The sequence below is a fragment of the Gamsiella multidivaricata genome (genome assembly GCF_025024155.1).
Source record: "Gamsiella multidivaricata strain RSA 2152 chromosome Unknown BC939scaffold_22, whole genome shotgun sequence".
In the NCBI taxonomy this organism is placed as follows: Eukaryota; Fungi; Mortierellomycota; class Mortierellomycetes; order Mortierellales; family Mortierellaceae; genus Gamsiella; species Gamsiella multidivaricata.
In genome coordinates this window covers 1-21,344 of record NW_026251730.1, presented here as the reverse complement: position 1 = coordinate 21,344, position 21,344 = coordinate 1, and the positions used below count along the sequence as shown (strand labels likewise).

General features: G+C 47.1%; 8 protein-coding genes across 8 annotated transcripts; 4 read left to right on the top strand and 4 right to left on the bottom strand.

Moving 5' to 3' along the window:
• Positions 1-832: 832 nt before the first annotated feature.
• BC939DRAFT_446988 (uncharacterized protein) lies at positions 833-1,440 on the bottom strand. The gene is made up of 2 exons (XM_051555033.1): positions 1,063-1,440; positions 833-934 (listed from the first exon to the last, which is right to left on the bottom strand). The coding sequence occupies exons 1-2, from the start codon at positions 1,414-1,416 to the stop codon at positions 842-844; spliced, it is 447 nt and encodes a 148-aa protein (XP_051413625.1). The 5' UTR covers positions 1,417-1,440; the 3' UTR covers positions 833-841.
• A 1,274-nt stretch (positions 1,441-2,714) lies between these two features.
• BC939DRAFT_475820 (uncharacterized protein) lies at positions 2,715-3,290 on the bottom strand (the record flags this gene model as incomplete). The annotated part of the gene is made up of 2 exons (XM_051558534.1): positions 2,715-2,807; positions 2,934-3,290. 2 exons carry the CDS (start codon positions 3,288-3,290, stop codon positions 2,715-2,717), a joined length of 450 nt encoding a protein of 149 aa, XP_051413624.1.
• Positions 3,291-4,917: 1,627 nt separating this feature from the next.
• On the bottom strand, positions 4,918-5,489 carry BC939DRAFT_501805 (uncharacterized protein; the record flags this gene model as incomplete). The annotated part of the gene is made up of 2 exons (XM_051560211.1): positions 4,918-5,010; positions 5,133-5,489. 2 exons carry the CDS (start codon positions 5,487-5,489, stop codon positions 4,918-4,920), a joined length of 450 nt encoding a protein of 149 aa, XP_051413623.1.
• A 5,282-nt stretch (positions 5,490-10,771) lies between these two features.
• On the top strand, positions 10,772-12,830 carry BC939DRAFT_446978 (uncharacterized protein). The gene has a single exon (XM_051555032.1). The coding sequence runs from the start codon at positions 11,237-11,239 to the stop codon at positions 12,746-12,748; it is 1,512 nt and encodes a 503-aa protein (XP_051413622.1). The 5' UTR covers positions 10,772-11,236; the 3' UTR covers positions 12,749-12,830.
• A 1,059-nt stretch (positions 12,831-13,889) lies between these two features.
• On the top strand, positions 13,890-15,192 carry BC939DRAFT_395619 (ras family-domain-containing protein; the record flags this gene model as incomplete). The annotated part of the gene is made up of 5 exons (XM_051552238.1): positions 13,890-14,060; positions 14,322-14,546; positions 14,682-14,731; positions 14,828-14,923; positions 15,129-15,192. Coding segments are annotated over 5 exons (606 nt in total), but the record flags the coding sequence as incomplete, so codon positions are not given.
• Positions 15,193-15,578: 386 nt separating this feature from the next.
• BC939DRAFT_446970 (uncharacterized protein) lies at positions 15,579-16,319 on the top strand. The gene has a single exon (XM_051555031.1). The coding sequence runs from the start codon at positions 15,714-15,716 to the stop codon at positions 15,948-15,950; it is 237 nt and encodes a 78-aa protein (XP_051413620.1). The 5' UTR covers positions 15,579-15,713; the 3' UTR covers positions 15,951-16,319.
• Positions 16,320-16,917: 598 nt separating this feature from the next.
• BC939DRAFT_446968 (uncharacterized protein) lies at positions 16,918-17,358 on the bottom strand. Its single transcript, XM_051555030.1, has one exon. The coding sequence runs from the start codon at positions 17,338-17,340 to the stop codon at positions 16,942-16,944; it is 399 nt and encodes a 132-aa protein (XP_051413619.1). The 5' UTR covers positions 17,341-17,358; the 3' UTR covers positions 16,918-16,941.
• Positions 17,359-18,742: 1,384 nt separating this feature from the next.
• Positions 18,743-21,325, top strand: BC939DRAFT_501802 (uncharacterized protein; the record flags this gene model as incomplete). The annotated part of the gene is made up of 3 exons (XM_051560210.1): positions 18,743-19,976; positions 20,135-20,583; positions 20,864-21,325. Coding segments are annotated over 3 exons (2,145 nt in total), but the record flags the coding sequence as incomplete, so codon positions are not given.
• Between the last annotated feature and the right edge of the window lie 19 nt (positions 21,326-21,344).

Here is a 21,344-nt window from a genome sequence, read left to right as displayed (position 1 = left end):
GCTGGATCAGAAGTGAATACGTCTTTCCAACCATATCGCCCCAAGAGACAGCGACGTGAGTGGCCTCAGGTACCAGACACAGATAGTAGTCCTAATGCGCCACCACCACCACCACCTGCAATATCGTCTCCGACAGCAGAGCGTCGTGTGGAAAAAGGAAATCAGGGGGTACGGGCAGGCATTCTCAAACCGCGAAACCCGTCTGAGGATATCATCGCCGTGGGGAATAAATAGCCATGAATGGAGCCACAATGATTGAAATAAAAAAAAGTTTCCTTATGAATCAGAGGGGAGGAAATGCTGCAGCAACTGAGACCATCAAAATTTAGCAAAAGGCAAACTTGTCCCTTTCGTCTATCACGCCAATCTGGATCGATGAACTCGACTTCCAGATTAATCGCTTAATGGGCATGGAATAGCAGTAGGGTGCTATCCGCTCTTACCAAAAGATTGTAATCTTTTATTAGTCTCGTGCCACGGAGGACAAGGTCGCTACCGATGTGCGCGGAAAAAAACTTTTCGAAGGATAGGTCGCCGATTTAGCGTAATCCTAGTAAAGTGCCTATCCAATATGGCACACTAAATACACGATGCGCAGGAATGTAGCGCCATACATCAACAACACGTTTCTTCTTTTTTTTACCATCTCTTTTCTTCTCTTCTTTCTCTGCTTCATCACTTTCGACTGCCACGCTTTACACATATCCAGGCATCGTTCGAGTCGAGAGACAGATATAGGTTTTGATCCTAGAAAAATATTTATCTGCTGAAAATATTGGGAAAGGGGGGAAAGGGAAAGGGCATGGAGATCCATGGAGAATGCGACCCCTGTTCGACTGATTTAAGTGCAGTTCTGGGCAGTGACCGTGGCGACCTGGCAGAAGAGCACATTGCCGTTGCCGTTGGTGGCCTGGATAGTCAGCGCGATGGGAATCTATTGAAGTCGGTGACAAAAGGCAAGTTAGTGAGAAGCACGCGTCAATATCTTTGTTTTAAAACTAATGAAAAAAATAAAAAAAAGAGACACGCCCATAAGCATTTAGTATCATATTTCCAACTTACGCCAGTGGGGGTAGTAGGCTTGACGAGGACGCAGGCAGTAATGGAGGCGAGAGGAGGAACGGGGCATGGATGTCCCTGAACGTAAAGGAGATTACACAGGTCCTGATTATCGGTGTAGACGACGCGTCCGCCATATTTGCCAGAGATCGACAACCTGGCGCCGGTGACGATAGAGGTACTGAGTGTTCCGATAACGGTGATACAGACATTTTTGTTGACACACAGAGGGTAGGGGGCCAAGACGATGCTGGCCACCGTCATCTCTGTGAAACCGATCGCGTAGTTCGAGAAGATAGGAGACTGTGCGCTTGCGACGGCAGCGAGGAGAAGGGCAGCAATGGCAGTGAACCTCATGGTCGGAGACTTGGTTGCTTTTTTTTCCAGAACGGGCTTTAGGGGGTTGAGTTGTGAAGGAGAGGAGGATGAGTAGCAGAAAAAGAAAAGAAAAAGAAAGAAAGGTCCTTCCTCTTTTTATATGGAAAAAGAAGGATACACGGAAGTTTTGAACCGAGAACGCATTGGACGCAGCCATCTGCATCAGAGAATAACAATGGCCATGTATGTGCTTATTTTTAAGCCCACAGGTCTTCTTTGTGTAGCGCATATTTAACAGAACCCGACGCGTATCAAACGCTCACTTGAGTGCCCCGACTCCTTGTGCAATATTTGCTGTCAGGCGCCTAAAAGGAAAGCGGTTGGCGCAATGTGTACATCATGCGTCCACTGCATTAAGTAACTGGCATGCCGAGCAGGAAAGAAGACAAGACAACGACAATAAATACAACAACAAGTCAACAAGTCAACAAATCAACAAGACACAGAACTTTGATCGACCCTAGACTGGGGTGTTGGTTGGCCTTGGTCGCAAGGTAGTTTGCGACTGCGCGAACAGTCAAACAGAGTCTCCTCATGTCCTTGACATCGAGGTAACCTATTATGGTGCAGGATGTTTGAGGAGAGAGTGCGCCGAAGTAAAGCATGCTGAGAAAGAATTCGTCTACACAAGGCCACCACGTGCATCGATCCCAGCGATGGTAGCTTCGAGAGCACGAAGCTGTTTACGAGCCAAGCTCAGGGCTTTCAAGAAACTGTAAAAGGATTACAAAGGTAATCAGTCACGCACACGTTTATGTCCCCCGGTATTCACAGCTGACGGGGTATGTGTGGGGGGGAAGGAGGGGGGAAGGGGGAAGGGAGCAGGATATCCCACACAGAATAAACATTGTCATGTAAGCACGTATGCACGAAAAACGTGGAATACCAAAGAAAAAACATACACTCAGGTCTGTCATCCTCAGCTCTGGCGTAAACGAAACGGGGGAGGAGTACAAGCTAGGTTTGTTGCCGCATGGATGCGTACAATACTCAGAGTTGATTTGAAAGGTAGTAAGGAATTTTCTTCCTTTTCTTCCAACCGTCGCGTATCATACGCATCCAGGCATCATCCGAGTCGAGAGATAGATAAAAGGTTTGACCTCCAAAAATACTTTATTTTTTTTTTTTTTGTTGTCAGATAAATCTGCAATAAATACTAGAAAAAAAATCCGCCTTCACCTATTACCAAAGACTTTTCTTTTAAAAAGAAAAAAAAATATGGAGGAGAGGTAGATATTTTGGAGAACCGTGGAGAGTGCGAGTCCTGCTCGACTGATTTAAGGGCAGTTCTGGGCAGTAATTGTGCCGGTCACGCAGAAGAGCACATTGCCGTTGCCGTTGATGGCCTTGATAGTCAGCACAACGGGAATCTATTGAAGTAGTTGGCAAAAGGCAAGTTCGAAAGAAGCACGCGGCAATATCTTTGTTTTAGAACTAATAAAAAAAAAAAAAAAGAGGCACGCCCATAAGCATTTAGTATCATATTTCCGACTTACGCTAGTAGGGGCAGTGGGCTTGACGAGAACACAGACAGTAAGGCTGGTGACGGTGATGGGAACAGGGCAGGGATGTCCCTGAACGTAAAGGAGATTACACAGGTCCTGATTATCGGTGTAGACGACGCGTCCCAAATATCTACCAGAGATCGACAAACTGGCGCCGGCAACGATAGAGGTGCTGAGTGTTCCGGTGGCAGTGATACAGACATTTTTGTTGGTACACAGAGGGTAGGGGCTCAAGGAGACGCTTGTCACCGTCATTTCCGTGGTACCAGGTGCGCAGTTCGTGAGAATAGGAGACTGTGCGCTTGCGACGGCAGCGAGGAGAAGGGCAGCAATGGCAGTGAACCTCATGGTCGGAGACTTGGTTGCTTTTTTTTCCAGAACGGGCTTTAGGGGGTTGAGTTGTGAAGGAGAGGAGGATGAGTAGCAGAAAAAGAAAAGAAAAAGAAAAGAAAAAGAAAGAAAGGTCCTTCCTCTTTTTATATGGAAAAAGAAGGATATACGAAAGTTTAGAACCGAGAACGCATTGGACGCAGCCATCTGCATCAGAGAATAGCAATGGCCATGTATGTGCTTATTTTTAAGCCCACAGGTCTTCTTTGTGTAGCGCATACTTAACAGGACTCGACGCGTATCAAACGCTCACTTAAGTGCCCCGACTCCTTGTGCAATATTTGCTGTCAGGCCTAAAAGGAAAGCGGTTGGCGCAACGTGTGCATAACGCGTCCACTGCATTAAGTAACTGGCATGCCGAGAAGGAAAGAAGACGAGACAACGACAATAGAAACAACAACAAGTCAACAAGTCAACAAATCAACAAGACACAGAACTTTGGTCGAACCTAGGTTGGGGTGCCAGTTGGCCTTGGTCGCAAGATAGTTTGCGACCGCGTAAACGGTCAATGAAGTCCCTTCATGTCCTTGACATCGAGGTAACCTATTATGGTGCAGGATGTTTGAGGAGAGAGTGCGCCGAAGTAAAGCATGCTGAGAAAGAATTCGTCTACACAAGGCCACCACGTGCATCGATCCCAGCGATGGTAGCTTCGAGAGCACGAAGCTGTTTACGAGCCAAGCTCAGGGCTTTCAAGAAACTGTAAAAGGGTTACAAAGATAATCAGTCACGCACACGTCTATGTTCCCCGGTATTCACAGCTGACGGGGTATGTGCGGGGGGGAAGGAGGGGGAGAGGGGAGTACAAAGGGGCAGGATACCCCACATAGAATAAACATTGTCATGTAAGCACGTATGCACGAAAAACGTGGAATACCAAAGAAAAAACATACACTCAGGTCTGTCATCCTCAGCTCTGGTGTAAACGCAACGGAGGGAGGAATACAGGCTAGGTTTGTTGCAGCATAGATGCGTGCAATACTCGGAGTTGGTTTGAAAGGCAGTAAGGAATTTTTTGTCAAGGGCGCCGAAACTCTTTTAAGCAGATCGGCGAACTTTTTTCTCTTTTATGCTATCGTGCTGACCAAAGCGGTACACATGCCAAAATGAACAGACAGCTGCGTAACACAGCTAGAAATGCTTCTATAATTATAGCGATCAGCGGACCGACGGTGTTAGTTAGTCTCTTAATACACGATGCGCAGGAATGTAGCGCCATAAATCAACAACACGTCTTTTTTTCTTTTTCTGTCTTGCAAGGATTCAAGGATTAGTATTAGCGGCTGTTCAAGAAGCTATAGATATCTCTTCCCTTTATGATCTATCTCCTATTTCTTCCTTTTCTTCCAACCGTCGCGTATCATACGCGTCCAGGCATCATCCGAGTCAAGAGATAGATAAAGGGTTTGACCTCCGAAAATACTTTATTTTATTTTTTTTTGTTGCCAGATAAATCTGCAATAAATACTAGAAAAAAAATCCGCCTTCACCTATTATCAAAGACTTTCTTTGAAAAAGAAAAAAAAATGGGGGAGAGGTAGATATTTTGGAGAACCGTGGAGAGTACGAGCCCTGCTCGACTGATTTAAGGGCAGGTCTGGGCAGTGACCGTGGCGACCTGGCAGAAGAGCACATTGCCGTTGCCGTTGGTGGCCTGGATAGTCAGCGCGACGGGAACCTATTGAAGTCATTGACAAAAGACAAGTTGGTCAGGAGCATGCGTCAATATCTTTGTTTTAGAACTAATAAAAAAAAAAAGAGACACGCCCATAAGCATTTAGTATCATATTTCCGACTTACGCCAGTGGGGGCAGTGGGCTTGACGAGGATGCAGGCAGTGACGGTGGTGGTGGTGACGGGAACGGGGCAGGGGTATCCCGAAGCGGCAAGGAGGGTGCACAGGTCGGCGTTGTCGGTGTAGACGACGCGTCCACCATACCTGCCAGTGACTGCCAACTTGGCACCCGCGATGACAGGGGTGCTGAGGGTTCCGGTAACGGTGGCACAGACATTCTTGTTGACACACAGAGGGTAGAGGCTCAAGGTGAAGCCGGTGACCGTCATGTCCGTGGCACCGGTCGCGCAGTTCGAGAAGGTAGGAGACTGGGCGCTTGCGACGGCAGCGAGGAGAAGGGCAGCAATGGCGGTGAACTTCATGGTTGAGGGATTGGTTGTTTTTTTTTTGGAAGGGGAGGACTGAGTTGTGAAGAAGAGGAGGATGGAGAACAAAAAAAGAAGAAGGGTGAACTCGTCTTTTATAGGAAAAAAAGAAGAGGGAGACAATTATCAGAGTAGGGTAAGCCCCGAGGGTTCTCAAGTCGAGAAGCATCTGAAGTGATCGCTTTCACGGATGAGTAACTTTTTTTGGATATATTTACTCATGTAAACTCGCTAATACTCCCTGTGTAGCGCAAACTCGATAAATTCAACGCGTATCATGGAGGCAACTGAAAATGCCCCGACCCCTTGTGTAATAGTGTTCGCTGTTGAGAACAATATACAAACAAAGGTGTATCGCCCGTTTTAGTAACTTAAACAATGAAGGAACGAAAGCAACGATATATGGCATCAGCTGCTAGTCCAAGCGTGTTTATGGATCATTTCGTTCAATCGTTGTACCTGTAAATCCATGAATGAAAAGGCTACTAATTGCCAACTGCACAAGTACTGCTGAAATTTACTATATCCATATCTGAAAGAAAGCATCGGCGCAATGTTTTAATATGTATCCGCGACACTGAGTACAGGCGAGGACAAGTCAAACAGAAAAAAGAACAAGGAGCAACCAAACAATGGCAACAAAAAAAAAGGCAACAAGTCAACAAGTCAACAAAGCAACAAGACGAACTGTGTGTATAGTCAACACAGACCCTCTTGCGTCCTTGATATTGAGCCAACTCATTACGGCGCAGGATGTTTGAGGAGAGGATGCGGTGAGGCAATGCATGCTGAGAAATAATTCATCCACACAAAGCTGGCCGCATGGATCGATACCAGCGATGGCAACTTTTGGAACATGAAGTTGTTTGCGTAGAGCAAGCCCAGGGCTGTAAGGACAAAACAATTACGCGTACGTTAATGTTCCCTGGTTTTCACAGTTTTTGCAAGGGGCGAGAGCAGAATATCGCGTACAGACATAAACATTGTCGTGTAAGCACATATGCATGAAACAGGATATCCGAGAAGGATATATACATCAAGTCTGTTATTTACAAGCACTGGCGTAAACGAAGTGGAGGGAAAAGAGAACGTAGCTTCCCATGGTCTCGGTTCGCTGCATGGTAAATATTAGTCCACATGTGCTCCCTGGATCGCCCTTCTTCTCGTACGACTTTGGTGAGGGGTGTGTTGGACCTGGACCTGGAGAACCGTTAATTTCCATTAGTCATGAATGCTTCTGCAGAAGGTCTGGAAATCTCCCGAGGTCCTTCGCCGTGATACAACGCAATGCAAATATCAGCAGCTTGTCCTTGGGCGTCAGCTATTCTGTTTGTTTTTGTGCGTCCTCATTGGTGCATTTGTATGTATACACAAATAGAGCAAGGGAAGGTATGTGGAGACGGTTATTTTTTCGTCCATCATGATGCTTGTGTCACCAAATAAAGTAAAGGCGCACAAACATCCTTACAACGGGCTTATCCTCGCCGTATTTCGGTTATGCCATGCTGCATGTTCTTTTCACTCACTGCAGTGTCAGTCCTTCTGTTTTTTTTTTTTTTTTTTTTTTTTTTCCTTCCCCAGCACCCAATATATGTATGTGCACTATTCGCATCCACTCCCTTTCGACACAGACAGTAGTCTCAATCTTTAACCAGACAATCGCAACATTTCCCCTTGAATATTCTATTGTGCTCGACTTGATTCCTCCATACCCAATGCACAAGGATAGAGTTGTTTTTTTCGACCGCTCCACAAGAAGTGGCTACAAAGGCACTAAAAAAACTCTGCGGTACTATATTCACATACGGATGGCATGCGGAGCAAATTATCAATCGTAACCACTTGTGATGATGATACAACCGTATTCTCTTCTTCTCCACCTCTGAGCATGCAACATAGCACAACATTGTGGTTGTATACACTGACCTTATTTTCTGTTGTTGTTGTTGCTGTTGTTGTTGTTGTTGTTGTTGTTGTTTTCTTTCTATGGCAACCTATGACAACCTATGGCCTGGGCGTATGCTTTCTTCTTTTGCTCTGTTCCTGTCAGGACCAAGGGCGGCGAAAACAGTAGGCGGTTGCATGTGAAGACAAAAGTCTAGACACAATCGCTAATGGTCTGGAGTGCCATATCTACTTGTGTTTTTTCTTTTTATTTTTGAGACCAGTCCCTTTCTGCAAGAGTTGATATCCTGAACAAAGGGACGCTGACAAAAAAAAAAAAAAAAAAAAAAAAAAGGCTCAGTGAAAGCACTACCCGCGCTTATTTTTTGTTGTTTGTATGCAAATATGTTGACGTTGACGTGTATCAATGTCATAACGTTTCTTCACATACAGGGAGGAAGGATTCAGACCACAGTTTCAGCGGTCGAATAATAAAATAATACGAGGATAGGAACCAGAGTAAAACATATATAACATACACGCGCGTGATAGCTGCGAAAAAAAGAATGTCCATACAAGGGTTTCCGTAATTAATTCGCGTGTGTTGATTCGCGTATGTTCAGTCGCGTGTGTTCAGTCGCGTGTATCTAGGTCCCGACGAGTTGTGGATTTTTTTTTTCTTTTTTCATGACAAAGATGTTTTTTTTTTTTTTTTTCTTTTTTCATGACGGAGATGGTTTTTTTTTTTCCTCTGTGCTTTCTTCTTTCGCCCATCTATGGGTGATCCGGGTATAGACGCCGCCTTTTTATTTTATTTTATTTTTCTCTTCCGGACTTGTGAAGAATAGCGCGACGCGTTCAGCGTATCTTTTTTTTTTTTTTTTTTTTTTTTTTGTCGCGTAATGTGGTTTCGCATCATAGCAATGAGCTACTATCTCGTTTCAGCTCATGTAAAACATAAAGCACCTTCTCCTTTTTTCGAGGCCCCCAAAAAACATTCAACTTTATTAAACCTTGCCTGCACTGTGCGTAAAGGAACCGGCTGTAGAATCACCAAGGAGCACTTTTTTAAAATACTCCATGTATACCTTTAGACCTCACTTTGGTATATTTTTTTAATGACTTTGCAATAGCATTCTTGAACATGTGTCAATGCATTGCGAGTGGAACTGTTCTGGCTACGGCACCGTTCGACACGCGCGGGGGGCATCCACAATTTTTTTTTTTTTTTTTATCGTTGGTCGATTGGGAAAAGTAGGTGGACGATAAGAGTCAATATATTTGCTGTTGAATTAATAAAAGCCATAGCAAAAGATGTGATGTACTGGTAAAGGTGCCTAGTTGGCCTGGAAAAGCAAAAACAAAAAAAAAATGCTGTGCGCAGCTTGAAGGGATCTCCATATATTTGGGAAGAGCACTCGGCTATATTTCACTACCAGATCAAACTGCATACCTGTATATGGTGAATCGTCTCTATTTAGACAGATACTCCGCCCTGCGATCGGTGCGTCCCAACGTATCGAACATTCCCCGACATGCATGAATCTGCATTGCAAAGAATTAAAGTCCTACGTGCAGGATCGGACATTATAAAAAAAGAATCCTCTGATGGAAGTACTGGACGGGGAGTAGGAGGTTATTGAGGTTGCATACAAGGGTGAATGTATCTGTAAGCGCCTGTTTTTGAAGGCTGGTGTGTGAGGGGGGGGGGGGGGGGGGTCCATTGGCTGAGCACATCAAACAGTGTTCATTTGAGCCCTGAGATGAACCAGTTAAGCTCCCAGATAGTTGGGCCCGAGTTTTTGGTTGGAGATTTCAGGTACCAGATATCTGCAAGAAGCAGCAAACGCATAGTGCCCTTTGGAATTGCGGGCGTAAACATGGTTTGTTACTGGAGCACGGAGGTAGTGAGTGAGCAGACCTGCGCTACGCATCTTATGATTCAGATATTACCTCCTCCCCCTTCGTCTCCAAAGGGGAGTGTTGCGAGATTTTTTTTTTTTTTTTTTTTATTGACGCCAGATCCCCCCAGACGCGCAGACGTGCCACAGGCTGCATTGTCCAAGCCTCGGCTTGGACTGTCAGCCGGCCGATAGTTACCTAAAGATAGCTAACAAAAGGCCCCCACTAAACTAATGTAAAATGAGGGACCAAATACCTATGATGCACATTCTGAGTCGCATGGTTTCTAATACTTGAGCCGGGGCCCAAAACCGCTACGCAACCTGTCGGGTCCGATGGGTCCTCTCCTAGTCAAGATCACGGGCTAATATGAATTTTATCCTCCTTCCTCTCTCCATCTCGTTCAAAGCCACTTTTCCCTGGAGATGGTCCACCAAGCGGCTGTCTGCAGGGGAGTGTTGCGAGATGTTAGAGAGAGAGAGAAAGATTCCGTGGTAGCCACGGGATTCGGTTGGTTACACAAGCGACAGTGCCTGAACGGCTCACAATGGGGGTACGATCAGGTAAGCAGAGCATCGCGCGCATTGTGCATGGCCCAGCTCTGATTTAGCCTTAACGCCGCTTACTACTGGGAGTCAGGACTCTTTGCACATGCATGTTTGGCTGGCTCGATACAGACGGCGGAGAGTGTATGAGAGAGAGGGAGGGAGGAGAGGGAATATGTATCCTGATATAATAGTTATATTACAATGAAACAGCGGTGCATGTGTTCACAGACAAATGTTCATATGGCCACCTGAGCAGCGCGGCAATTTCCCTTCACTACGAGAGCGCAATCGAACAAAACGGCGCTCACTAATTTGTCGTGTTTGATAACAGCGTTCTCTCCTCCTAAATTGCAATGCATCTAAACAATCGCACTGCATCGCCCGCTGTTTCGCTTGCCCGTGGGTTTCTACTTCATAAATACCGTCTATGCTCGCATAGATCCAATGCTTCGTCTTTTAGCTGCAGCTGTCCCTTTGAACACACAGCTTGCATTTGGAAATCAATGGAAAGGAATCCTCCGCTTGCTGTTCTTTTTATTCCGCTTCACTGCTTTCGTAACACAGCCTCCCCGTTTCAACCGAACCCCTTTCCCCCAGAAAGCCCTAATGCGGCTGTCTACGACAGCCCTCTACCATCCTTCCTTATTATATCGTGTATGATGGATGACCTTTGATTGCCGCCTAGATTTCCTTACCGATCGTCGCTTTTTAATTGCTCTCATATCATACTCATACCGATACTCATAATCGCTACTATCCGAAAAGTTAGAGCTTCAATTTCGCAATCCTATACAAAAAAACTGTTTTGTCGCATGGTCTTTGTTGTTCGGGTGATCGCATTGGCACACTAAATAGCATAATAGCATAATAGCATACAACAACGACGGTCCAAACGCTCAGCCAAATAAAAAAAATGTGAGAGCCATCCCGCACTCTCTTCCCCCCTCCCTTCACTCCTCTCTTTTTTTTTATCATCCCCCTGGCATTATTGGTAACCCTTCTTGTGTTCAGGCAGCTGAGCGTTCAACGTATTTTCTTGTTCTCTTTCTTCTTGTCTTCTTTCTTTTTCTTCTTCTTCTTCTTTGTCTCTTAAACAACATCCACCCTGTAGTCCCCCTTCCCGGCAACACGACTTTGCCTCTCCCTCCCATTGTACCCTGTACCTGAATTTCTTTATTCCTCATTCACTTGCCACTCCCTTCCCACTTCCAACCTCTCACTTCTCCCTTTCCCCCTTCCCTCCTCCCCTTCCATCTTAACGTTTCTTCTCAAAACTCTCCAGAAACCATTTCGCTCTAACGTTCTCTCTCCGATAAGCAACATTCAAATCCATTCACCAGCATCAACAGTATCAACAGCATCCGCTCGCAATCTTCTATACCACTCACCTCTTAACACTTAGCAATAATAATGATAATGACTACCACAACAGCAACCTCGTCGCTAGCCTCGTCAGCGTCCTCCATCCCACTCGCCAAACCTTCACCACGACCCGTTACCCCTACCCCTTCAGATTCCCTCACAGGACGGCACCTGATCTATCGAGGATTGATCAAGAGCTCGATGGAATACATGTCCCTCTCACATTCCAACAAGCAACCTGAGGCTGCACACACCCTCAAAGGTGAGATCTTGATTTCTGGCCGCCATAACCCAGGATACATCCAATACTGCATCACCCTCGACCAGGACTGGATGACACGTCGGGTGCTTCTCACTGCCATGTTCGATAAAGGTCCGGAGAAGCGACTTTTACTGGAAGTGGACCAAGACCAACGATGGTACAAGGTGACGGAGCACCGCCTCGCAAGGTCGCGTAGCTTCTTCCGCTCCGGTGTCAATTCGCCAGCTATCTCCACTGCGGCAGCAGCCTCGTCTCCGAGGTCACTGGGCTTGAACAGAGAGAACTGCGGTTTGGAGGAGAGCAACAGCAGTTGTGTGGGCAGGACCAGTACTGATAGCATTGGTAGTTCTATGAGCATGCAGGATGCCGAGACTAGTTTCTCGGACGCAGCTAGCTGTTGCTCTTCTTCGTCCTTTTCGTCGTCATCCTCCGATTTGGAGTGCTCGATACCGTTCGAGAAGATCAACCTGACATGGACCCCGCCCCCAAAGGGCTCCAAGAGAGGCTCCAAGCGGTTTTCGTCCTTTAATCCGTTGAAGGAGGTCTTGCCGTCGCTTTCTGCCCCAACAACAACGACAACAACAACGACAACAACAACAACAACAACAACAACGACAACAACAATGACAGCAACGACATCAACAGCAGCTGCAGGTCTAGCGGCATCTGCGACGATGTCGTCCAGCAAATCTTGTACGACCTCGCCAACAACCCCGACTGAGACCCCGACAAGTCAGCCTGTTGCCCCATGTCTGCCCAAAGCGCTGTATTCCTCTTCTTCTTCCCTATCCAATGTTGTGTCTCCCGAAAGACCCACGATAGCCTTGAGGAGCCCCGTGATCGAGTTTGCAAACAGGACCCTTTCCAAGAGCAGCTCCTCATCGAGTTTGAACGGATCAACAGGGTTCAAGACGTATGAGCATTTGCCGGCGCTGGACGGATGTATCCACCTGGATTTGGGAGGCGGTGTCAGTCCCAGTACGCTTCTGCTGCCTCTGCGACGGGCGACGTTGGGGATCGATCCTGACGAGATGCGGGATCATTTGGCGAATTTGATGTCTTGTCCGTCCGCGGTGACCTCTGAGCTGACGGCGATGGTGTCGTTCCCGGACCTGGAGCTGCGACCGGTGCGCACACATGTGGCCTATGTGGGACAGGGCAGTAGCGATACACTGAGCATTGTCGAGTGCTGGACGGATGAGGACGACGACGACAGCGACTCGACACTGGTGGAGGTGGATGAGGATGGACTGGTGGTGCGCTATGGCGATGCCTGGGCCAGGATCCCGACCTGCTGAAGACTGGAGAGCAACTGTTTTTTTTTTTTTTATCATAGACTCTATACAAATGGTTCATAGGCATTGAGCATAGAAAAAAAAAAAAAAAAAAAAAAAAAAAAGCCTACCAGTGACGTAGGCTGCGTCTTTTTGACCTATTGAGTGGACAGTATTTTTTTGTATTCGCCTTCGCCGCACACTTTTATTTTTCTTTGCTTCACTTTCTCATCAACCCCATCACTCCTCCGCTACTCGTCCTCCCTGTAATCTTCCCCTCCTTCCCTCCCTTTTCCTTCTTTCCGTTTCCATTTTCTTTTTTTTTTTTTTTACTTGTAAGGAATCTCTTCTTTATCAAAGCGCGACTCAACCTGACATTTTGTCCGCAGTACTTGCTCTTTGTATTGTCATTGCGAACTACGAACGAAACCAGCCCTTTTACCGCGGAACTCGCCCAACTCACCTTGAGCTCTTTATTTTTTTCTATCTCTTTCTATCACTAAAAAAAAACAAACAACAACGACGACAACAACAATAACATCAACAGAAACCAGGTTCTTCTTGCTACATAAATGGCTTCCCGTAAAAAAGTCCTCTTGAAGGTATGACCACGCTCCATCGCACTATTTTTTTTTCTTTCATGATGACTTCCACGAGTCTCGTTTAGTTGGCATATGGACACACCACACACGGCTTGTCAAGGATTCGATAAAAGGAACGGCGTGGTGCAATTGCACCCTATACGTCGTTGGATTCTATCCTTCGCGCTGGATACATATGAACACTGTCGAACGCATGCTTTGACCTTGTCGTTTGTCCTGACCGCTGTTTGACCGACCTGTAACTTTCCTGTCTTTTATATTTACCGATTGCCATTAGGTTATTATCCTGGGCGAGAGTGGGTAAGAACATGCGCGAAACGCAGTAACCGGACCTGTCTTTTTTTTTTCTTCCTCCCATAACAGAAGGACGCGTGTATGACGAGGATGGCGGGGCATTCCTCTGTTTATCATAACAGGGCTGTTGAGGCGTGAAGGGGTGCGAGGCGTTTCCCCCCATAACGGGCACGAGATAGGAACACGCCTTTCCCCCCTTTTGCTCATCTTTGCCATGTGCCCAATTTTTTTTCTTTTTCTTTGTAACCTGCTAACAAGGTTTTTCTTTTTTGTCTCGTTTTCTGTATTGTGTTTTCTTTGCAACTGTAACTAGTGTCGGAAAGACCTCGCTCATGAACCAGTATGTGAACAAGAAGTTCAGCAACCAATACAAGGCCACCATCGGTGCCGACTTCTTGACCAAGGAGGTTCTTGTCGATGATCGCCTCGTGACCATGCAGGTAACGGAAACGGCTGAACAGGGCCCGATGCCGCTCTTTTGTTTTTCCTCCCTCCCTTTCCCTTTCCCTTTCCCTTTTCCCCCTCTCCCGATAGACTTAAACACTGTTTGCTGTTGTCGTATGACGCTTGTCGTCCATCCAGGCAACCATGCCTGAGGCAATTTTCAATACGGCTCGTGTCTTTGTTTTTTAAATGCTCTTTTTGACTGACCAGAACGCAATTCTTCATTGTTTTCATCTGTAATATAATACCTATGATAGATCTGGGACACTGCTGGACAGGAGCGTTTCCAGTCTTTGGGTGTTGCGTTCTACCGTGGAGCCGACTGCTGTGTGCTCGTGTACGATGTCAACAACGCAAAGAGTTTCGAGACCCTGGAGAGCTGGAGAGACGAGTTCTTGATCCAGGCTTCCCCTCGTGGACCCGAGAACTTTCCCTTTGTCGTCATTGGCAACAAGATCGATATGGAGGAGTCGAAGCGCATGGTATGCATCATTTACAGGGTTACAGTGCTTGGTGTCTTCTAGAGGAGGTTTTCGCCTTTTTTTTTATATATATTTTATAGCGATTGAGGGATAGGAAAGGCTGATTAAGCAATTTGTGGCCTGCGTATATTGTAGATCTCTCAAAAGCGCGCTATGGCTTGGTGCCAGTCCAAGGGCAACATTCCGTAAGTTCAACCGCTCTGTGTTATCTACGACTGAAGCTGGTTGTTTTTATGGACATGGGTCAGGATTCTAACGAACGTTATTTATCTTTTTGACAGCTACTTTGAAACCTCTGCCAAGGAGGCCATCAACGTTGAGCAAGCTTTCCAGACCATTGCCAAGAATGCTCTTCAGCAGGAGGTCGAGGTTGAGATGTAAGGATAAAAAGCCGTTGCGAACTTTATCTGGAACAACCCAATTGACTCTATCAAAAAGAAAGATGGAGGGAAAAAAAAGAAAGATGGAGGGAAAAGAAGAAAGATGGAGGGAAAAAGAGAAAAAAAAAACGTGCTGCGATACGATGCGATGCGATGCGAGGCAATGACTAAACAATTCATATCTCTTTTGACATCTTTATAGTGATTTCCCTGATCCCATCAAGATTGACAGCGACACTTCGAAGGACTTTGGATGCGCCTGTTAGAGGAAAGGAAGACGCCACAGAAGAGAGCATCGAAAGAGAACAAAGGACGTTGGAAGACGATCCTTTGAAAACAGTTTTTCTTTTTTTCCTTTTTTTTTATATCTTTCTTGCAAGAGCATACATACATACATTTCAGACGCAAAGAAATAATGAAAAAAAAAAAATCCCTCCCAAAACGCAAAAAGGACGCGTTGGATTGACTGGTTTGTCTCTGGGGGCGCAAAGCCATTGCCATGGGACCCTCTCTTTCGCCGCCTGGATATAAAACATTATCATCATCGTCATCATCATCATCAACAACAACATCTGCAGAGATTCGAGAAGGCGGCAGTAATAGCGAGAAACAAGGACTAAGGGACAGGAAAAAAAAAAAAAAAAAAAAAAAGAGCAAGAGGATGAAGAGAGGGAGAGACAGGTTCGCGCCCAACGGGCCAACGGGCCAATGGACCAAAGGGTGTTGAATGGGTTAGAGGTTTTTTTTTTATATATATATATATATATTTTTGGTCTTGTTGCACAAGATGGATCGTGCGCTTTTGCAGCCGTCGAATTGTGTGTGTGGGATCTTCTTTTTTCTTGTGTCAGCCAATGCCATGGGATGGTCTAATAAAAAAAAATGGCGTATTTCTACCCTCCCCGCCCCTTCCCTTGTTTGTCGCGGGCCTATCAGTGCTCTGGACATGAGCATATGTTTGTACATGTACAACAAAACGGAGGAGGAAAGACCTAGCTTTTTTTTTTTTTTTTTTTTTTGCTGAGTAAGGGAGGAGGAGGAGGCAAGGAGGGGGGGAGTGATTGGACAGGTCCAACACGGTAGGGGTATTCCTTGAAGGAAGACTAGGTTCATTATTGTTTCATTTTTTTTTTTCCCAAGGGCGGGTCCGCTGACTAGTAGGGTAAAATGGGGGAGAGGGGGTTTGGCTTAGTGAGGAATGGTCTAGAACATGGAGATTAAGCGTGTACTGCAGAAGAAGCAGCAGAAAGAAAGAAAGAAACAAGGAGGAAAGGGGCCGGAAGGATGGAAAGAACCCGACGATGGGCTGCGGTAGAAAAAAAGCATTGTCCCCCTGGGAGAGAGAGAGAGAGAGAGAGAGAGAGAGAGAGAAAGAGAGGAGTCTCTAGTACATGTACATGGAGAGAGAGGAGTAGTAACTGTGGTCTGGGCTGCGAAGGGAAGGGGAGGAGCGGGTTTGATGGCTGAATTGGAGGGTGGCACAAACAACAAGACAAGGCATGGCATGGCATGGCATCGCATCGCATCACAGGCACCGCAATGATGTCATTCCAGGAACATGGGATGGTTTACATTTCAACCAAAAATATATAATTTAGTTTTAATACGATGCAAATAATATAATAGATAGAGTCTATATAACAAAGAACAAAGAAAAATAACCACCTCGACAGTATAGTTTCTCGTCTCATCTCCCCAGGAACAAAGCATGTCTCTTTGCCTGGGGTTTGTCTGTCTATGGAGTTAACCAACACACTGGGTCATTGTCGCCCCTCTCTCCCCCACTCTCTCTGCGTAAGAGAACAACGAACAAAAGAAAAAGTATGTGCCCAGCTGTTCATTCGAAAGAGGGGGGGGGAGAGGAGGAGGAAGTTCATCTCAGCCAAAAGGGAGTTCCGGGGAGAAGGAGGAGGAGGGAAAAAGAAAAAGAAGAAGAGGAAATGACGACGATGGATAGACAAAAACAAACAGATCGAATCGCTGTGGGCTATTTTTTTTTTTTTTTTATTAAAACCCTAGTCGCCAGCTCTCTTTTCTTTATGGGCATAACCTTGTTGAACACGGTCTATAGACAACATACGCACACAGAGGTACTGTAGACTATATATTTCCTGTGCCTGTTTCTCCGAGAGGGAATTGAATCCCAGGGACGACGTCGCTGGGGAATGGGGGGTGAGCACGTTGGAAGGAGGGACGAGGCCCTGATCATGGGGCAATTTTCCGTGGGTCATCCATTGGTCATTCATGAGGGGGTCATTCAGACGGGAGTATGAAGATGCACAGCGAGTCTCGAGAGAGAGAGAGAAAGACAGCGAGAGAAGGAAGGCAAGTCTAGAAGGCAAAGAGGCGAGGGCGGCCCTGCGTCTGATACAGGATATCAACGTGGGCCCCATGGGCTGCCATGTCATAGCCATAGTCTGAGATGTAAGAGGAGGGAGGGAGGGGGGGAGGGGAGGGGGGGATGGAAAGACGTACGGATGTATGAAGTCATTGACAGGGCTCTCATCGCACACAAACACAAACACACGCACAACACACACACTTTTTCTTTTTTGAAGTGCAGCAGACATGGTGCAGTAGTGCGAAACTGTATCCCGGTGCAACGGGGGTCCCTTCTCTCTTTGATCTTCAGCAGGAAGAGAAAGGTGGAAAGCGAGAGAAGGAGAGAGAAGATGTACACAGAGTAAACAGGAGCAGAGACAACGAAGACCGTTTGACGGACGGATGGACGGACGGACAGACTGACAGACCATTGACCACCGCGGGTCTTTTTCCCGTCCTCGCTTTTCTCTCTTTCTTTCTTCTCTCTTTCGTTTTTTTTTTCTCTTTTTCTTTTTTCCCCCTTCTTGTCAATTTCCCTCTTTAATTGGCTGTCCTGTTCAATCGGTCTTGACCCATTCGCCCTTTGTTGATCAGCCAGCGCTCGCTTCCAGCTCGATTGCAACAGATCTGATTGGGTTTTGCAGAAGAAAGATCCTTCTCTCTCCCCTCCCCCTTCTCTCTCTCTCTCCTGCCCCTCTCCTCTCCCCCTTCTCCCCTCCTTCTCCTTCTCCCTCTCGCGCTCTGCATTCCCTTTTCACGTCGTCATCGTTTAGGAAACAAAAACAACAACAACAACAACAACAACAGTAGCAGCAGCAGCAGAAGGCTCAATTCTCAACGGTCGCCATCGTTTTTTTTTTTTCTTCTTCTGACTTGACTTAAGATCTTTTTTTCCCTTCTTTTGCTTCTTCTTCTTCTTCATCAATTGCTACTGCTTTTTCATACACACATTCATCCATCCCTATACATATTCATATTCATATTCATATTCATATTCATATACATATACATATACATATACTATACATACAGCATACAACATACAACATACCATTATATAGCAACATTATATATAATAATCTGTTATTGTTCGCTTCCCTCCTCCTCTCCTCCCCCTTTTCTTCTCTTTCTTCTTCGTCTTCATCTCCATCCTCGTCCTCCCCTTTTGCCGCTCCCCCCCCTCCAGTCCTGCTTCTTGGCCTGCTTGGTTGTTCTTTTGTGCGTGTGCTCTTTTATGCGATCTACCTTCCATCCTTCTGCCTCCTTCCCCGCGTCCTTCCACCGCCATTGATATTGCACAAAGGGCTAGAAAACGATAAGAAGGCCCCTTGTTCTTTCCTTCCCATCAGCCGGCCTATCAATTGCTTCTGTCCCCCCCGGTCTCAACTCGAAACAAAGAAACAAGGCCGCTGCAACCAACCACCGCCCTTCCCTTCTTTCCTTCTTCACCCAAAAAAATCAAACCGCCAAATCGGATAAGGAGATACGAGAGATATGAACACTTCGTCATCACGGATCCTCCAGAGCCAACAAAATGCCTCCAACTCCCGCATATCCGCCCTCTCCTCCACGGGGCCCCACGACCCCTCCACCCTCGCCCTCCTAGTCGACCCCTCCACCTCCCCGTCCGCACCACACCACCCGGCACCGCACTCCGGCGCTGCTACCAACATCGCCACAGCCACTGCTGCCGCCTCTGCCCGTCCAACGCCCTCGTTCTCCGGATCGGGCTTCTTTGCAGCCGCTCAGGACCCTGCGTTGCATCTGACGCAGCAGCTCCCCCTCGAAACCCCCTTCTTCACCCCACAGGCCACCTGGACCGAGACATCCCGCTCCGACTACTTCTCCACCGCCGCCTCCACCCCTGGCCCAACCACCTCAGCCTTCCAGCCCTCCCAGGCCAACCTCTTCATCTCGGGCTTCTCTGTCCCGGCACAGACTCCCGCCGCCATCGAGATCCCAAGCTTCTCGGCCTCCTCTCCCTCCTACTTCCCCTCCACAGCCGATCCCTCGACCGTCTCTGAACAGGACCCTCATGGCTTCCATCTGCCACCGTCCTCGATGGCCTCACACTCACATGCCCGTACCCTGAGCGCCTCATCCGCCCCGGGCTGGGAACCATACCCGTCTTCGACTGCAGGCGGAACACATCCGGGCATAGATCGCAATGGATCTTATTCCGCTGGCATGCCCGTACACAGATCCAATCTGTCGATCTCCATGCCCCTCTCCTCCTTGATGTCCCCACCGAGCTCAGGGCCGGCTTCGGCTTCGGGTGCGCGTCTCTCAATGTCGCACCTGTCCCCAACGGCGGTGGCAGCGCCTGCAGAGTTGAACATTCAGGAGATGAAGGCCGAGACGGTGTCGTGCCTGCTGGAACAGGTCTTGAATGCGGACAATATCGACGAGGCCGTGATAGGGAACAAGAACGCGATCATGCTCCTGGACATGCGGCCGTCCGTGGCGTTCGCAGCCTCGTCGATCAAGACGGCGGTGAATGTGTGTATCCCCAACATGTTGTTGAAGCGGCCGATGTATTCTTTACGGATGTTGACAGAGCAATTGACGACGGAAGAGGACGTTGAGATCTTTTCGAGGTGGAAACAGTGTGAGAACATTGTCTTTTTTGACGCAACCGGTGCGGCGCCTGTGGTTGGATCGCCGACGTTCTTTATGACCCAAAAGTTCCGCAAGGAAGGTTGCACCGCAACCCTGGGATATCTCAATGGTAAGCAGGCGCTCTTTACTTTTTTTACTTTTTACTTTTTTTACTTTTTTTACTTTTTTTACTTTTTTTACTTTACGATCAGTTGTTGATTCCGTATGGGAAAAAATACTATTGCTCACTATATCTTTTTCTTCAACTACGTGTCCTCCATTATCTAGGAGGATTTAACGAGTTCTTGGCGCGGCATAACGATCTCTGCAGGACAGAAGGAAGGCCGAACTCGGGATCGTCTTCGCCACTAAACATGTCATTGAGCGGCGGCGGTAGTCTTTCCTCGTCTGCACCAACAGGAGCGACGACGAATCCAATGTCGATTGTCTCACCGCCACGTCCGCGTCTGCACCTGGGCTCGTTACCGTCGTTGATGTCGCAACCCCCCGGAGGAGCCCTTGGATGCCAAACGCCCATGATCGAGAACCCGAATGTGAACCCGTTGTTTGAAAGTGTCCGTCAGGCGATGGGACTGAGCACGAACATCACGGAGGAGATCCCGGTGCGTCTGCCAATGGGATTCTCGGTCGAGACGATGCAGGATCATCTCCCGAGGTGGCTGTTGTCTGCCATTGCTGAAGAGTCCGGTAAGGCGAGACTCGCCGAGTTCTTTCAGGTAAAGTTCGTTTGATTCGTGATTTTGTTGTTCAAATTGCTTTTGCATGGGGCATGCGTAGACCTGGCAGAGCCTTTTTTTTTTTTCTTTTTCTTTTTCTTTTTCTTTCTTTTTCTTCTTTTTCTCTTTTCTCTGTTAGTGTGATTGATTGGTAACAAGACACCACGTTATGATACAGACTACTAATAATGGCTCTTCTTTTTCTTCCTTTTTTTTTTACGTCACTATTTCTATTTCTATTTCTATTTCTACTTTATTTTATTTTATTATCTTATAACAGAAAGTGGAGATCAATGAGAACAAGCGTTTGGCGCTCTTGATGTTGCCCCAGAACATGCGGTCGGGCCGGACGACGAACTTCAGTATCGGTGCAGGAATCGAACAAGGACTCAAGAACCGGTACAACAACATCTGGCCATACGATCACACGCGGGTCAAGATTGCGGAGGTGGAACAGGGTCATGACGATTACATCAATGCCTCGTTCCTGACACCGGTGCTCAGCAAGAAATCCTATATCGCAACCCAGGGACCTTTACCCTCGACGTTCCAGGATTTCTGGAAGGCGACGTGGGAACAGAATTCGAGGGTGGTGGTGATGTTGACGCGTGAACAGGAAATGGGTCGGATCAAGTGTCACGAATACTGGCCAACGGCTCGACAGCCCGTCATGGAGGTGGGGCCGATGCGGGTGACGTTCGGGAGCGAATTCTTGCCGGATCCGACGATTGGGACGATTCTGGTACGACAGCTCAAATTGG

Excerpts from the sequence above, each read along its gene's own strand:
- BC939DRAFT_446988 (XM_051555033.1), bottom strand. The coding sequence starts at position 1,416 with ATGAGGTTCACTGCCATTGCTGCCCTTCTCCTCGCTGCCGTCGCAAGC. Across the intron at positions 935-1,062 it reads AGCCTACTACCCCCACTGGC|ATTCCCATCGCGCTGACTAT; the intron begins GTAAGTTGGAAA and ends CGACTTCAATAG.
- BC939DRAFT_446978 (XM_051555032.1), top strand. The coding sequence starts at position 11,237 with ATGATAATGACTACCACAACAGCAACCTCGTCGCTAGCCTCGTCAGCG.
- BC939DRAFT_446970 (XM_051555031.1), top strand. The coding sequence starts at position 15,714 with ATGGATCGTGCGCTTTTGCAGCCGTCGAATTGTGTGTGTGGGATCTTC.
- BC939DRAFT_446968 (XM_051555030.1), bottom strand. The coding sequence starts at position 17,340 with ATGGCTATGACATGGCAGCCCATGGGGCCCACGTTGATATCCTGTATC.